At 36.1% G+C, this 17,676-nt stretch overlaps 1 protein-coding gene and 1 long non-coding RNA gene across 6 annotated transcripts; both read left to right on the top strand.

Moving 5' to 3' along the window:
• Positions 1 to 3,739: 3,739 nt before the first annotated feature.
• Positions 3,740 to 9,705, top strand: LOC147478847 (uncharacterized). Of its 3 annotated transcripts, XR_015208562.1 has the most exons (5): positions 3,756 to 4,585; positions 4,664 to 4,716; positions 4,824 to 4,859; positions 8,389 to 8,556; positions 9,381 to 9,705. It is a non-coding gene; the product is annotated as an uncharacterized LOC147478847 (long non-coding RNA). The 3 variants fall into 3 exon arrangements; XR_015208564.1 differs by lacking the exons at positions 8,389 to 8,556; positions 9,381 to 9,705 and adding an exon at positions 5,533 to 5,916 and having other exon boundaries at positions 3,740 to 4,585; XR_015208563.1 differs by lacking the exons at positions 3,756 to 4,585; positions 4,664 to 4,716; positions 4,824 to 4,859 and adding an exon at positions 6,897 to 7,101.
• A 1,356-nt stretch (positions 9,706 to 11,061) lies between these two features.
• Positions 11,062 to 16,016, top strand: LOC147478846 (uncharacterized). 3 transcript variants are annotated; one of them, XM_086583358.1, is made up of 8 exons: positions 11,062 to 11,198; positions 11,293 to 11,314; positions 11,389 to 11,427; positions 13,942 to 14,013; positions 14,137 to 14,220; positions 14,330 to 14,365; positions 15,631 to 15,723; positions 15,832 to 16,016. In XM_086583358.1, exons 2-8 carry the CDS (start codon positions 11,294 to 11,296, stop codon positions 15,901 to 15,903), a joined length of 417 nt encoding a protein of 138 aa, XP_086439484.1. In that variant the 5' UTR covers positions 11,062 to 11,198; position 11,293; the 3' UTR covers positions 15,904 to 16,016. The 3 variants fall into 3 exon arrangements, with proteins under 3 accessions (XP_086439484.1, XP_086439485.1, XP_086439486.1); XM_086583359.1 differs by lacking the exon at positions 11,389 to 11,427 and having other exon boundaries at positions 11,064 to 11,198; XM_086583360.1 differs by lacking the exon at positions 13,942 to 14,013 and having other exon boundaries at positions 11,065 to 11,198.
• Positions 16,017 to 17,676: the final 1,660 nt, after the last annotated feature.

Here is a 17,676-nt window from a genome sequence, read left to right as displayed (position 1 = left end):
ACCGCTTGTTCTCTCTTCCTTTTTAGTTTTCTTGTTTGGGAAATTTGGCAATTTGGATATGAGGATATCCTTGGCGCGCGATATTGCAAATGTCAAGCCCCACAACTTTTTGACTTTGAGCCAAGATTACACCGCCCATCATAACCATTTAGCGCCGCCAACTTTATTTCCAACTTCCTAATGTCCCTTACCTTATAGGTTTTTTTTTTCAGAATTTCTCTTCATCTTCTCCACCCTAATGTCGCATCGAACTTAGTTTGGGTTGTTTTCAAATTATACATGGGCATCGGCGGACATTACCAACTGTCGTCGTCGTAAAAAAATAAGCGAGCTTGATGCAAAATGTCGAAAATGGGTTATTTTTTTGGTAATCGAATTTGAAAAAGAGAGAAAGTGGGGAGAGTTGGTGAATTTTTTTACGAGGAAAACTTTATTCATAAACGCAAATTCTTTAAATATGAAGAGTATGCTACCACCACCTAGAGATGCTCTTAGTATGGATAAGTGCAAATGTATATGCATTGAATGCCTTCTCTTTTTTCTGGTGTAAACAAAGCTAGCTTGTACAAGTCCCCAATGTTTTAAGTTGTTTTTTATTTATGGACCGTTGGATCACACATCCAACGGTCTCGGAACCCTCATATAGGGATGAGGATATTCTCGTGGTAGCGCAGGCCTAGAAAAAAAAAAAAAAAAATCCATAACAACACCACGTGTCCCTCAACAATAACGCAACACTTGTACAACATCGTACTAATTTTATTCCCTCCACTACTCTCTGACAACAAAATCATAACTGGAAAACTCAAACTCAAAAGCAGCTCACAACTCTTTTTCAAGTCCGCACCTCATTTCTTCACTTCCATTCTCTATAAATACCCCCACACCTCTCTCTTTCTCTCTCTCAAAAAAATGGCAACACTTGTGATGGTTGCTCTTCTTCTCCTTGATTTTCTTCTTCTTTTGATTCTTCTTCTTCTTCATTATTGTTTCGACTAGTAATACTGTTTTTTCAACTTCTTCTTCAATCTCTAAACAAAAAATGTGTTTGAAATACGTTTTTGAGTTTAAGACTAGCAAAGAACTTGGACGTGATGATGATTATATTGACTTCAAGGTAATGTTTAATGACTTGAAGAGATTTTGTGTTATTATTAGTACTGTTTTTCTTAGTTGTTAAGTTGTTCTTCCTTTTGAAAACAGATGAAACTCTGTTTTGGTGAAAGAATGGTGAAATCTGGGCTTAAGAATCATTCCATTTGTGTGTTTGTGAATCTTGAGATGGTAAAATCTTGCTTTAATAGTCAATCCATGTCTGATCTTCAATAATATTTAAATGTGAGACAATTATATGTAGTGGTAACCTTGTGGATGTAGAGGAATTCAAGAGATTCTATCTGCAGGTTTGTCTCATTACTTAGATGTGTCTATGTGGATTACCTATTCATCATAAAGAAAGTTGTCAGTTCATCTTTACTGAGAGTCCAAAAATCTCAGGTGGTATGGTTTAGTAAGTTGGTAGTGTAATGACCCACCTCTTTGGACATATTCTGACATTCTTTGAAGACTCTGGACTTTTGTTCTATCACCAAGCTAGGATCATCACTTTTACAGGTTTTAGATATCTATTTTTCAACTTGATGGGGTCTCTTGCTTCATTAGATTTGGGCCTGAAAGTTTTGAGAGACATTCTTTGGTCTTTATAAAACCTGTTGGATTTTCCATGTCTTGTTATCTTTTTGTTATGTTATTCTTTAGTTTAGTTTAATTTTTTTCTTTTTGGTCTCTCTTTAATTAGTTGCTGTTCATATTGTTATATAGCTGTAATTCTCGTATGTCTTGCTCTTTAGACAGTAGTCTAGCTTGTCCTGCGTTTCATAACAAATGCTCGAGGGCACATGTGTTTTTTTGAGAGTGATCTCCTTTGTGGTGATCACCTTCTCTGGATATAGGCCAAGGAATGTATTATTGTCTTTGTTGTACTGAAGAAGTTAAAGGTTTTGTGGAAATAATTTTGCTCTGGGTAATTCTGCAGTTCTTTTCAAAAATCTTGAAGAGGTTGAGAAAATCGAAGACTCTTAATTTTTGTGTTTCGATGCCCATCTAGTGTTAACTGGGTTCTTGTTAAAGGGTGTGTTCCATTGCTCAGTGAAAGATTTGTACTGCAGAAACGAAAAGGAGATAGAGAGAACAATCTTTGGTCCATGCTCATGCCAATTGGAAACTTAGAATACCAACCCTGACTTATACTGAATTATTGTACTTTTTATTTGATTAGTAAATAGTAACTGATAAGTTGTATCTTTAGTGTGCTCTAATTTAGTGATTATATATGCTGTCCGACTTACGGTAAAGTCTACATGAAAGCTGAATCTTAAATGTTGTTTGGTGTTTCTCCGGTATTCATTTCCACCTTCATGCGTTGGAGAAGTGGGGCTGGAGAAGTGGGGCGCATGGGTGCTCCTAGTAGAAGAGAAGTTGGCCATGGGATGCTTGCAGAGAGGGCACTGGAACATATCTTGCCTTCTGAAACTGATTTTCCTTACACTATTCGTGTTGAAAGTACTATCACGGAAAGTAATGGTTCTTCAAGGTTAGCTGGTCTCCTTAATATGATGTAAATTCTCAGCGCGTTTTGAAATTTCTGCTGCCAAGCTTTGTAGACTCAACATCTGTTTTGTCGTTCATTCCTCTACTTTTGATGGCTAGTTTTTCTGATTCAACAGTATGTCGTTCATTCCTCTACTTTTGATGGCTACTTATAATCTTGGAATTTTGGTTTTCGCATTATGACCGCTTGTTGTTAGTGAAAATAGAATTTCTTTTTTTGGCGTACTTGAAAGCCGCTGCTTTGATACTCTGTTCATGTGTATTACAATATTGTTGATTCGACCTTGCTTGGACACAATCTTTGATGAAACTTGTTTAGAGATTGAGCATAAGTGAAGTCACTAGTCACCTTTGGCATTGTGTGGCATAAGATGATAATTATCAGTGATGAAAACCATGCTCGCATAGTCCTTCCACTTGAATGCCTTCTCTTTTTTCTGGTGTAAACAAAGCTAGCTTGTACAATAGTCCTCAATGGACTTCGGCTTGTTCTTTCCAGAAAGTTGGTGAAGGGATCGGATTCCACGGACGTTGGATGTATTGATTAGGCAAAACTCTAATAGGCATGAAACAATCATGCATTTTTTTGCCCCTTCCCTTTGACTGCAAGTTTGGCCCTTGTGTACGTAAAGGAATCTGTCCAGGAAGTTATGCAAATGTGTGACATTCGATTCTCCATGTTCAACTTATATAAACAGATTGTGATTAATTAATAGGTGGCCTCATTAAGTTTTTCCATAGTTCTATCAATTGGAATTTGTCATTAAAGAGATGATATGAATGCTGTGTATTTGAGGAAGCAAGTTCCGAAACATGTATTGTATTTATCGGTTCCTTGAGACCATGAAAAAAACAAATTGTAGTTCCATTTGTAATTTTGTACCGTGTAAATTGGATGACCATATATGATATATCTCATTCTCTCCATGAGCCCAAGTGCTGTACAGTCCTTTTACAGCTCTATCCTCATTTTTCCTTTTGTCTTACTCTAACAGAGTCACAGACTCACTTGCAACTGCAGAGTTTAAACTTGCCCACCAAGAAACAGCAAACACCATACACCATATACTGATATACCACCATTTCAAGTCCGAAGACCCTCCTTATTTCTTCTGGTCATTCACATTCTCTAGATATCCCCATTTTCCACATTTTTTTTTGTTGAATGGGTTTGGTTCAAATCTCTTTGAAATGAGTTATTTTATTTTGGAATTTTTTTTTCCTCTTTATTTTCTCTCTTTTCTTCTCTACATTTTGTTCTTTATTCACCCTTCTCTTACTTCTCCACCTTATGATCTCCATCTTCATGTTCTTCAAATGTTTCTTCATCTTATCTGCAATATTTGTAACCATTTTAGCTTAACCACTTTACTTAACATCATCTTGTTTCCCCGTACCATTCTCATTATCATCTTGTCCATCCGTCTCTTCTCTTTTCTCACTCTCTAAACCATCATCACTTCTTCATATTAAAAGCTTACGTGTGTTGATCTGCTTTTGAGCTTGGGGATCATATTTCCATCTATTTGTACTACAGCTGTCTCTTCTAGCTCGTCTGATTTCTAGATGTTTACTGTTCATGTGGAGTTAACTGCATTACCTACTCCCGACATTTCCGTCCTCGATATTCTTCTTACTTTCCTTGTATCTATACTCATTACTTCCTACTTCTTTTTAACTTCTTACTGTTTCTCTACTTCATCAACTCTTATTCATCTTGTAGTGGGTAATCTCTTATTTTCTTTCGTTCATCTTTATGACCGTATCTTCTTTCTTCTAATTGGAGACGTCTTTTATTCACAATTTCATGTTTATCATTTTGTTCGTCCATTTTTCCGTATAATCTTTTTCAAAATTCTCGTCACTGATATCATTAAAGTTTTCAATATCCTCATAGTTTTCTTCTATCCTTAAAAAACAAAAAATGAAGACTAGCAAAGAACTTGGACGTGATGATGATTTTATTGACTTCAAGGTAATGTTTATTGACTTGAAGAGATATTGTGTTATTAGTACTGTTTTTCTTAGTTGTTGTTCTTCATTTTGAAAGCAGAAACTCTGTTTTGGTGAAAGAATGGACGTGGAGGACATTTTGATAACATCAAGGTAATATTTTGGTTTTACTGTTTTGATATGGAAGAAATATTGGTTTGTAAAGCTGTTGTTCATATACTGTTGATCGTCAAGTATTTTTTTTTTAAATTTTTTTGCAGATGATATGCATCAACTGTAAGATTTTGTGTGCTATTGTAAGTATTTCTCATCATCTCTCTGTTTTTAGCTGCCTTTTAGTACTATTGTTCATGGTTAGTGTTCATGTATATGATTTAATTTCATCTTTGGCATTGTGTTAGCGTCTCCTATTTTGCTGTTTTTACATATCATCTTCCCATCCGGTCTGTGCTCCTAAAATTGATTATATTATTATGTCTAGGAGCACATAAAACTTTTCACTAATCTACTTCCAAGTTCCAATGTCTTAACTGATAATCATCCAAGTTCCAATGGAGTCTTAACTTTATATTCAAGTTTTCCTTTGGGATCCTTTTTCCATCTTGTCCGACTCTCTCCATTCTCAGTTGCTGACTTGCAGCAACGGCTGCACACTTTAATTAAATATATATATGCCCAGCAAGAATTAATAATACTACATTTAATTTGAGCTCCCTTTGAAGTCCAAAGAAGACCATTGCTTCATACCTTCAGTCATTCACATTCTCTAATCTCTAGCTAGTCTCCGCAGATACTAGTCCAGTAGTCCCTCATCCTCATTTACCACTCATTTACCCCAAGATAGATCTAATAAAATGATGAATGTTTATTTGACCAATGTGCAAAACTTATTGTGTCGAGAGTCATTACATATCTTTATTTACTTACTCATACTTGTCCACATATCTTTTATGATGCTGCTTATGATAGGGTGTCATGTAAAGGAGCTGTTGGAGCTTTGTGCAAGGATGAGCAAGGAGCAATCTTGGGAGCTAGTTTTACAAAGTTCAAAGCAAGTAATGCTATGGAAGCTGAGTATATAGCTGCAGAACTTTCTTGCAAGATGCTGCGACAATTAGTTTTGTCCCCAGAAGCTATTTTCATCTATGGAGATAACAAGACTGTTGCAGAACATTAGTGTTTTAAAATCCGTATTTGATTTCCCTTTAGTTTTCAAGTGGATTAGTAGAAACTTGAATGGGGAGGCCCACTCAATAGCTAAATGGGCTATGAGTTTTACAGGAATGGAGCCTCCACCATCTTGTTTGTTATATGAACCAATGTATCTTGAAGTTTAAGTTTATAATAGATCAGTGATTATCGAAAAAAAAAAGAGAGAGTCGTTACAAAAGTTTATTGGGAATAGCCGCATGGCACTATGGCAGTATGACATTCGTTTGGGGCAGAATTTTGTCCACTATCTCTTTTGTGTAATAAATATCATAGCTAGCTACTATTAAGTAGGATATGAAATTAAATCTTGAAATTTAAGGATGGATAGATTATATACTGTGTGAGAGATAGGTTTGTGAATGGTGTTTGTTTACTATGTGATTTTTGTTACCAATTCATACACTCATTCATTAGCTAGCATTAACTAGTATATATAATCTAACATTGACCATACTTCTTGGATGGACAATAGCCTAGGAAGTCCATTGTAGGAAACCTCTTAATTAATGGCCATTTGGACCTGGGAGTGAATTTTTTTGTCTTTTGGTCTTGTGGCTGATAGCTAGTCTGTAACTGTGCCAATATATCTGATGAACTGATTCACTTTAATTAGTCAATATATGTTGTTATGTCGTTGTGTGTGATAGTCAGGTTAGTTTCCATTCAACTGATGGTTGGATTGTCCTGTGTGTCCTGTGTAATGTGTTATGGAGTCTGATAGTACTGGTCTACTGGGATTAATGTTCATAAAGCAGTTGCAATGGGTATTTTTTATGCAGAGTTTGGTTTACTTGGGGTTTATAAGATACTTGTGGCTTTGAAGCAGTTTGATATGTGCGCGTTTTGGTTCATTGTAGGTATTACATGACAATATAATAGACTTATTTCGACTCTGGGAGATATCTGCTGGTATAACACTGTGTAGGCTTGCATCACTGTTTCAACATTTTCATCTCCCGTCAACTTGTTGACAACACTTATTTTCAACTTCCTCAGTATAGATTTCTTCTTCTTTCTGCAAAAATATATGAAAAAAAAAATGGAGTTGAAATGTGTTTTTGTTTTTAATGATGAATTGATTGACTTCAAGGTAAGTTATCTTGATTTTGAAGATATTTTGTTTTGATTTGCAAGAAATTTTGTGTTGATATGAGTACTTGTTTTTCTTTTTGAAAACAGAAACTCTGTTTTGGCGAAGCAGTGGTGAATTCTGAGCATAAGAATCATAGTGGACTTCGAGTTGGAGGACGTTTTGATGATATTTCAAGTTTGTTTGTTAGATATTTGCAGATTAGGTGCATCAACTGTATGAATTTGTGTGTGATTGTAAGTATCTCTCATCATCTCATTCTCTCTGTTTTTAGCTGCCTTTTGGCACTATTGTTCATGTATATGAGCATATGTGCGGTTGTAAGTATCTGTCATCATCATCTCTCTGTTTTTAGGTGCCATTTAGTAATACTATTCTTCATGGCGTGTTTTTGTTGATTTGCGTCAATGCATACTTCTACTAGGTTTTGTATGTTGTTAATCTTATACATAGAGAGGTTGTTTGTTGTTAAGCATAACAACCTCAACTAGAATGATGGATGTTATAGCTAGAAGTTAATGTTTGAATATAGCACTACCTTAATTATGGACTGTATTTGTCTTCATGCCAAATTGTTTGTTATTTGATCGAACTAAGAATCCTATTAATGACTTCAAACAAACCTCTTTTACTTGTAAATCAAATAAAAAGCGACGAGAAGTAATTTGTGGTGAATTATCAAGTAGCAAGATATGAAGCCGGCCAATGCAGTGAAAAAAATGAAATTCATTCTTGAAAGTACATATCTGAATTGGAAGGGGGGGGGGGGGATACATTTGTAATGCATATCAGATAGGTGCTGAAGCATACTTGTGAAACTGTTTCGTTCACTATGACATCTAGTCACACACACATACACACACTCAGTAGCATTATTTAGTAAATATGCTTTCACGCAATCCATTCTTCTTGGATGAATGACAGTCTTGGAAGTCCAGTAGGAACAATCTTGTTGGTCAGTTAAATCTTCGAACATTTTTGTCGTCTTGTGGCTGAAATCAAAATTGCCTATGTATCTGATAAAGTAAGTCCCTTTAGTTTGTCTAATATTCTTATTTTTGACTCTGTAATTTTAGCATGTAACAAGACGGGTGAGTTTCTCTTCTCAATTCAATGCATTTACTCATTGATGTAAACAAGTGCGTAATCGTATATATACGGGATAGAGAACAAGTGACAGAAGGTTGTGCTGTGTGTCATAACTTGCGGATTTTGACAGTACTGGTCTACTAGAATGTTCATTTGTGAAGCATTACCAATGGAAATTTTCGTACTGGCATACATAAGTATGCTTTATTTGGGATATATATAAAGATAGTTGAGCATATTTAGTTTTGATAGAAATTTGTGGATGAGAATATTATGGTTAAATCTTAGTTACTGAACTTCCTTGGAACATATTCTCACACATATTAGTTCCACTCAACAAGATTTTGTTCATGCCAATCTATGCTTTTATGACTGCTACTGTTTGTCAATGACTCAATGCAATCACATGATGAATACTTATTTTTCTTTTGAAGTGTAAGTTCAGTTCGAGGGGTGGAAATGTTATGATGTCCCCAGGCCGAGGTCGCCAACTGATGCTGGCAACTACTCAAGGTGGGACTTGTGCACCATTGATGGCATTTGACTGCGGGGGGCCTGGATCCAGTGGACTATTATTTGGATATGGCACACAAGCTGAATCTGTAAGTTTTTTTGAAGCATTTTATTATTGCTTTCACTTGTCATATGCTTTATTTTTTGATTGAATGATATGATTTTTGAATCAACATAAATGGTAGAGCTAAGTCTCTAATTATATTGCTTCCTAGCTTCTATGAGCTGCTGAATGGTGATAACAATATTTGAGGAAAAATGATCTACAATAGGGTGGTTATTGAGGAGTTGTTGATGGTTCTGCGCTATACTGCCATAATTGATTAACATATTCTGAATTGTCTGCTATATAAGTAACTAGCAGAAACTGCTTCTCTGCTTATGTTTGACATCGTTTAAATCTTTAGTACTTTCCCTGAAGAGAATATAGCAATGGTACCTAGGAAACCGCTGTTACTAGTTTGGATATGTATATATGGCAGTCTTAGAATGCAATCAGATGAAGCATGTAAACGACAGTGTCTCGTAATGGCTAATTAACTATAGATTTAAACGTGTCAAATTAAGACGGAGATTATACATTGTGGAATGCCCTAAAGTTCAAGAGAAATCTGGTTATCGTATAAGCAAGGCTGAATGCAGCATTAAATGCTTGAGCTGATTGCTTTCTGAGAGTGCATATTCACACATCCAGAGGATCGGAAGATGGTGTATTGCAGCATGTAGTATCGAAAAGTAGCTAAATCTAAGCAATTGGAATGAAACACAAGCATAACAGCTGGTAGTTAAGATATGTTATCTGTGATCCTAAAATTTAATTAGTGCCTCGCAAACTCATTTTTTTCCCTACATCGGTAGAAATCATAGCTTTATGATATGAGTTGTTATTTATGAATTTTTCTTTATTGTCTAGGCAACGGCGACTCTAGTTGAAGATACTGATTTTCCATAAGGGGATTTTGCAGACTGTCGTACCTGTTATCCTATCCCACCTCTGAGCTAAGCTTGATATGCTCAAAAATCTTCTGGTCGTATTAGTGATTTTAGGTACAGACGTTTGGATGGTTTTGTTTGCGAACTGCTTAGAGTTAGTCTAGTTTTGATTTTGCACAATGAACAATTATACTCACCTTAAAGTAGTGTGGATTGAGCTTGAAACGCTTGATACTGGCTTGATTCTATCACGTCATAACTATATTTTGTTTTGAACACCTGCAATATGAGTGTGCTCGACAATCCATGATCAGACTATAATCAGTCCCATGCATGTTATGACTAATGTTAATAACAAAAATCCCTGGATGAGTTGAATATCTATCCAACCGCCCTCTGCTAGCGTCCTCAGTCTACTTGACAAATAAACCAATGCCATCGATCTTGTAGTACTGTAGTTAAGTGTTTGCAGCTGGTTGTATTCAATTATTGTTCCAGTTTGATGTTAGTACAACTGAACCATCTCTGTTTCCATGGGGTTAGAAATTCCTATATCAGCTAGGCAATCTTTCCTTTCTGAGCCACTTTCTTACTGGCTGCAACTAATTTCAGATACAATGATGTTAATTATCTACTGGTAGAAATTTTGTAGCCTGATTTCAATAGAAAATTTTGTATTGACTACTTCAGAGACGCCCATTACTAACTAGCCTGTATGTCTTATAATGCCCATACGAGTATTCAACAATGATCAGGCCAGTGATTAAGAGGGCATCATTTCCAGAACACCATTGTTGATAGTAGTGCGAATAATGCATCCACTTCAATTACTCCTTTCTCTTTCTTCAATACAAATCTGGTTCTATTACCCACCAGTGGGCTTGCACTTCTTAATTTTCAAAGGTTGGTTATAAAACTAATGTGATTCATCCTTGAGATCATCGAGAACCTTGAATGTGGCAATGAGGCACCTTCTCTTTCAATTGCTGAGTCGAACACGTTCAAGGTGCCGGAAGTACTAATATTTATTGTCCCATTGAGTTCTTCAGTAATTGTACAGATTGACATTTGCTAGTATCGAAGGGAATGCTTAGGCTGGGTGCAATGACTTTCCATTCCCTCAAAAGTGGAGAGAGAGTGGCGGTGGTTTTTGCCCCTTATCTCCATAATACTCTCCATATATAAAGAGTAATATTGAAGAATAGAAAGTGAATTCCACGCGAGTTGAAATGACACGGTTTGTAAAAACCCAAACGGCACCACTTGAAGTGGCGTGGAATGCACTTTTTATTTATTTTTAATTCCGTGCCGGTTGAAGTGGCCTAGAATTTCCGAACCATTGGACACCAAAATACTATTTTTGAGTGGAATGGAGATTGAGGGTGATGCACCATTGGACTCAGCCTTACTTTCAAATTTTCAATACTGTATAGTGTATATATATGGAAAAGCAACGCCAAATGCTAACCACAACAACACCACGTGTCCCTCAACAATAACGCAACACTTGTACAACATCGTACTAATTTTATTCCCTCCACTACTCTCTGACAACAAAATCATAACTGGAAAACTCAAACTCAAAAGCAGCTCACAACTCTTTTTCAAGTCCGCACCTCATTTCTTCACTTCCATTCTCTATAAATACCCCACACCTCTCTCTTTCTCTCTCTCAAAAAAAATGGCAACACTTGTGATGGTTGCTCTTCTTCTCCTTGATTTTCTTCTTCTTTTGATTCTTCTTCTTCTTCATTATTGTTTCGACTAGTAATACTGTTTTTTCAACTTCTTCTTCAAGGTTAGACTTGTAGATTTCAAAGGATTTGTTCGGTAAAAATTTTGTTTTGATATTGATATTGATATTAAACTGTTGTTCTTCTTATTCAAACCAGAATGCTGTGGAATAACTTCAAGGTATATTTGTAAGACATCTTGTTTTTTTGGTAAATTTGGTGTTTAATTTAAGTTCACAATGTTGATATTTGCAGATCAAGTGCAGTATTTCTGAGATTATTCTTTGTGTGATTGTAAGTTTCTTAATGGAGAAATCAGTTTATTGTTTATTTTGAGATGCTGGAATCATGACTAGGAAGTAGGACTACTATCTCTACTTTCTTAGGCTCGACTGTAGGATGACTAGGATGTTATCTTATGTATGTTAGGTTTGAAGTCTGTTGGTATAGTGTGGTTGTGTTCCTCCTTTTAATGATCTAACTCTTAGGGAGGCTTGTAAAGGTTTAACCTTTTGCAATAATAATATGTGGGGGTTTGCCTTAACCCCAGCTTAATTTTTCAAAAAAAAAAAAAAATGCTGGAATATAGTTTAAGTATTAGAAATTCAGTATTAGTCCTTCATTGATATATATATATATGTGTGTGTGTGTGACGTGTGTGTGCATTTATTTTCATCGTAATCATTTTTGCTGATCCTTGGTTGTTGTTTGGTGACTTAACTTTGTAATTTGGACTTTTGAGAGATCTTACTGTGGTACTGAAAGACGAGTCTGGCTACAGTAACCGGTTACTGGGATCAAATCCCAGCAACCATTACAAGTTGCCGTTGGATTGTCTCGGTTACGGATCTCGGCACACACACACACAGATCTCGGATCTAAATCAACGGTGACTAGTAACGGTTGCTGGGACCGGTTACTGGAAAGTCGAACCCCTAAAAGACCTAGTACTGATTTGAAGGAAATAATTAGCTTTTGGAATGCAAACTAAATATCCATAGGTACCGTGGGCATTGTATATATGAGCATGCATGCATGTCTGATCTGTTTCTTTTGTTATTTTACACACTCAATCAGCTTCCCTTCTGTTCTGTGCGCAAACTTGTGTGCTCTTGTACAATTATTGATCACCTATGTCCAGGATCGGAATACATGTAGCCCTCTTTCAGTATATTGCTTTTCACATGTCATGTTGACAATTTAAGAAATCCAATGTGTTACTACTTACTAGGTAAAACCAATAAAGAACATCACTTGGCTTAAATTTGCTCTGGAAGAGTTGGTAACAAACGGCTTGTTAAGTTGTTTTTGCAGTCTGCAGTTGGTGCTGAAAGATTGATAATAATATCATAATATGCATAATAGTGAGTCCACAGAGCACTGGCAGATACTATATCTTCGACTGCACAATTTATCTAGTTCAACAGACAACTTCAAATTACAATTTATTGTAATTTGTAAATATGAAATTTGTCCCCAATAGATGTATCTACTTTAGTTCAATCTACTATCTATACTGTTTAATTAATTTTCTTGGAAATTTGGAAATGTATATTTGTTACTGGGTGTGAAAAAAAACTAAAGTGTCTGATATTGCATTGGCCCCCCAATAAACCACTATGATGGATTCATTTATTACTTTTCGTACAATAACAACTACTTTGGTAATAAAACCCATCAACAAACCACCCATTCCAGAATCCTAGTATCCTTTTACAGCTTTTATCTTCTTTTTAGTTTTGTTTCACTCTGGCAGAGCTCAGTTGCAGAAGTAGCTAGCTGCTGCCAGTTTTTAAATTTGGCCAGTTTTGAATCCATTGATCAACATCCCTTCGTTAGCACCCGAGAGCATCGAATCATTCAGAACAAAACAAAATCATTTTCTGACACCATAAACGTACAAAAATACCACGTTTGCACTTACACTTGTACTACTTGTCTCTCAAGTCTCTCAACAGTCAAAAAACAAGCTCAACACTCTTTTTTTCGAAGACCACCCTCGTTTCACTGATTCTTGTTCCACTTCTACTCATAGATTTCCTACCTCTTGCTTATTTCATTCTCCTTCAAGCCATTGCTTTCTACTTGTGCTTTCTCTTCTTCTTCTCCTTTTCCTCAACGTTCATTTGGTCATCTTTGTATCAGGATTCATTTATAATGTTGCATACTTCTGCAATAAAATCATCACAGAATCACCCATTCCATGATCCTACTGTCCTTTTACAGCTTTATCTTCTTTTTTGTTTTGTCTCCTTCTCATCAGTAGCGCTTCAGACTTTAGACTTGGTCAGCAAGAACAAAAAAAAAAACTCCATTTCAAGTCCAAAGACCTTCCTCATTTCTTCCACTCGTTCAAACATCTCTTTAAGGTTCTTGTGAATGGAAAACTAATGGCTTCATCTTCCTCTGATCTATATCTCCTTGATTATCTTCTTTCAGCCATTCTAATTCTAGTCATTGCATTCTTTTTAATCTTCCTTAAATCTTTCTCTTACTCTTCTACTTCAACTCTTGTTCAATATTCTATAGGCCTTCTTTATGTAGCTGCTATTTTTCTGTACAACCATTTCATTATCTTTGAACAACTTGGTGAAGACACTATCGACCAACTTCCTTTGTACAATTTTGTTTATTTCGTTTTTCGTGTCGTTTCTTACTCTGTTATCTGCAAATCTATCTTCACCTCTATTATCGGGATTCGAAATTTTTTATCCAACTCACTAATCTTCATCTTCCTCCTTGTTGTCCATTTTCTTTTATTTTTCTTGATTGTTCTTCTTTTTTGGTGAAACTATGGTGGCATTTCAGCTTAAGAGTTGTTGTCAACTTGGACTTCGAGGAGGTTATGGTAATTTTCATGATGGTTCGAGTAACTTCATGGTAATGTTTCTAGTTTTTGTAGTATTTAGTTGATTTGTGTTGGTACTTGGTAGATATCTTGCTTTGTGTGTTGTGACTTGTGACTCATTTTTAGTATAACAACTATGTTTGAAATAAATGCAGATGAAAAAGGATACTGAGCATGAGATTCATAACGAAGTTCAACTTCCAGGACGTTTGAGTGGTGATGATTCTAGTAACTTGAAGGTAACATTTCTGTATTTTGAACAAATTTCGTTTTTTTGGTAGAGATCTTGTTTTAGTCTTTTTTTGTTCATATCCTATTTTTTCTATTTTTTTTTTTCGATTTTTGCAGATGGAATGCTGTATCTTAGAGATTTTGTGTGTGCTTGTAAGTTTCTCTTATCATCTCTCTGCTCTTAGCTCTGCTTTAGAACTACTCTTGATTGTTTTGTATAGATTTTCATATTTTTTGTTGTTATTTGTTGTAGATCAGAGATTATTTTCTATGTTTCATGAAATCGGTTTCCAATGTGTTTTTTTTTTTTGTTTATTCTGAAATCATATTGAATTGATGGATGCTTTAGAAGATAACGTAATAAGCCATGTAGGGTAAATGCCGACATGATTGGTTCGATCTCTTCCTGATTGTTATGTACTTGTTTTCATTTAGCTTGATCGTTAGTTGTTGTTTGGTGACTTATTTCTTTGTTATTTGGGCTAGATGCGTCATGTGGGAGACCTTACAGGAACTGAGAGACATTTTACTGATTTCAACTAAATTAGCTTGTGGACTTGTGGTTAGCAAATTTACAATCGATAGGAAGTTATAAATACCATAATTATTTCAAGTAAGATATGGTAGCGTGCAGTGCATGCATATGGAATAGTTAGTTGCACTAAAAAAACGAATGAAATTTGGGTGGAAATTTCATATATATTGCATGTAAGAAGGGTGATGTAGCATGTTTGTGGAAAGGTACGCTGTTCTCTATGAATTTTTAATTACCAATACACGCGTCCGCACACACATAACCTGTAATTAGCCTGGTTAGTTGAACCTCAGAGCCTCATTTTTGCCTTGCGGGCTTCTGCAATGTGCCAGTATATCCGATGTACTGATTTACTTTGAGTATTCTAGTCGTGGAGTGTGTTATTTTGATAAGTAACAAGTCAGGTACAGTGAGATTTTCCTTACTGCATTACGGTATACAAGTAACTGAAGCTGTATATTGTGGAAGCTTTGCGTCCTTGTTTTCCATTCTTTTTTGTGTGTTAGGAACCTCCAAGATTCCTTGCATCATAGCTGATGTATAGCTAATTGCTCTTTAACCTGAATGTATAGTTCCTATCTATGACAATGATCAATGAGTTCGTAATTAGTAGTCTAACTTCTCATCAATGTGTAATGGTAAGTCAAGTTCTAGCAGCTCTTGCCTATGAGTTTCCTTGGAATTTTTAACCTGATCTCGGTTACATTCAGATAAGTTTGGTTTAGTCACTTTAGTGAATATAATTGGTTACAAACAATAAGAACCCTAGTGCAGTGCTAATGCTCTGCTTCTATTGCTGCTACTGTCTCTAATTTGTGAATGCAGTATAAGTATATTTGTTGGGTACTGCCTGACTCCCATTTTATATTCGATCTTTTTGAAGTGTTTGACGAAAGAAACTGTTGTGATGATACCACACCAAGGTCATCCACTGATGCTTGCAACTGCTCATGGTGGAACTTCTGCACTATTGGTGGTATATATTCTTCTGCTCTTTTTCTTTGTTTTGATAATTATATTTGTGGATATTGTTCCCTACGCACATTAGATAAAATTGGACTGATGATAAATGTCTTTTGTCTAGGCAACTGGGACACATACATCTGAAGACACTGATTTCTCAAGGTGGTTTGCAGACTACCCAATCTGCGAGTAAGGTTTGAGTGCTTAAACAGTGTCGGTACATAGATCCACAAACAGTACATAGATGCACAAAAATCTCATCTGTGAGGCTATTTTAAAGTCACTTTAAAGTTCTGATCGATAAAAGTGTTGTTTCCTTGCATGGCACTCTTGTAATTGGTCCCAATGACTCCCAACCATCTTCAGATGGTCTTGATGGGAAGAACGGTGTGGCATATGGATACAGCCGTAAGCTAGTTAAAAACTATGTTCGGCACTCTTTACGTATTCCATTGCTTAGTATCAGCAAGTAATGGATAATTGACTATAGAGTATAGACGCATGGATCTGCATGTCGTCATAGGCATTGTTATTGTTTAATGTCTAAATTGTTTGGACAGAACCGGTCCTTTGCATAGTTTTGGTGCTTATTTAAGGAGATCTTGATCGTCATAGCACTACGTGCACACAGTCAAATTTTGAGGGATGACGAATTTGTGGTGTGCATTTGTACTCCTGTAAATCTGTAATCAGTATTCGTAAAAAAAAGTCCGAAAAATGAAATGCTAGAAAGAGTATCTTGAAGTATAAAAATCTAAAATTGTTCCACTGAGATATAAATCAAAGGATGGGTTGTGAACAAATTTTAGTAGACTCAAAAGCTTTGATATTAGAGTGCCACGTGGCATACCAGACTCAAAAGCTTTGATATTAGAGTGTCACCTAAGAAAGAGAAAAATCTAACCTAGAGGTCTCTGCTTTAGCATATAGATAGTAGATTCAAGGCGGCTCAACCCAAGCAGCTGCTTAGGGCCTCGCAGCCCAAGGGGCCCCAATATAATTCAACCCAATGCTTTCTTTTCAGCCTACAATCGTTTTTCTTGCCCTTATTTAAGGGTTAGATAACGTACATTGGAATCTATGAAATAACGTTAGATAACCATTTGTTTCCCTCGCTTCTCTCGCGTTCTCTGACCAAAAAAATTCCTTGCATCCATTGGCATTTGGCGTTCTCTGACCAAAAAAAATTGAGCCGCCCCTGAGTAGATTTAAGCCGAGGGGAGCGAGTTTCATACATAGACACTCAAGTTGAAAGATCTGAACAAAGTCTTGTGATACTTCTCTTTCGATCCGAGCAGTAATCATTGTGTCCATTAGCCCCAAGAGCCAAGAGGACATCGTCGTGGGAATCCATGGAAACCGCAAAAACAATGGTCTTCAGAAGTCAAAGATATCTGGTGCCTCCGCAAAAACAATGGTAACAATGTTGTTTCACACTTGGTGCCTCCAGAAAACAAAATCCTCCCTTGCGAACAGCAGATACCTAATGTTACTATTGAGCATCAAGTAAACCTTCCTTTTGAAATAGAAGAATTCATACTAAAGAGAAGAAGTATCCACAATTTCCAAAAATACCTTGAGATATCAATCTACCACCATGGCCCGGTTTTCGAAACACATCCTCACCCTGAATATCCTTTCTTGCATCCGTTTAGCCTCAAAGATTATTACCATTGTCCAAAAGAAACCATGTGTTTTCTATGGTATCTCTTTGAATCATACACTGTAAATTTTGTCTTCCATGTCGCCTGGCTACTGGAATACTTTTGCCACTTTGAAAGTGATGAGAGTCTTTCCCCTGTGCAGAAAAACCTCAGAAAATGGCTTCAATGGTTTCACCCTACATCATGGTACGAAGAAAAGCTCAATGTCTACTACGGCAAGTATGTCACCATTAGCTTTTATAGACCCATAAAACTTCTCACCAGGTCAAACACTTATCTTGGTACAATGGAGAATTACTCAG

Source organism: Coptis chinensis, chromosome 9 (assembly GCF_015680905.1).
Source record: "Coptis chinensis isolate HL-2020 chromosome 9, ASM1568090v1, whole genome shotgun sequence".
Classification (NCBI taxonomy): domain Eukaryota; kingdom Viridiplantae; phylum Streptophyta; class Magnoliopsida; order Ranunculales; family Ranunculaceae; genus Coptis; species Coptis chinensis.
This window is presented reverse-complemented; position numbering and strand designations above follow the sequence as displayed.

Bases quoted from the DNA above. Each gene is read 5' to 3' on its own strand.
- LOC147478846 (XM_086583358.1), top strand. From the start codon at position 11,294: ATGCTGTGGAATAACTTCAAG. The intron at 14,014-14,136 runs GTAATGTTTCTA...AAATAAATGCAG, and splicing joins ATGGTTCGAGTAACTTCATG to ATGAAAAAGGATACTGAGCA. The intron at 15,724-15,831 runs GTATATATTCTT...TCTTTTGTCTAG, and splicing joins GAACTTCTGCACTATTGGTG to GCAACTGGGACACATACATC.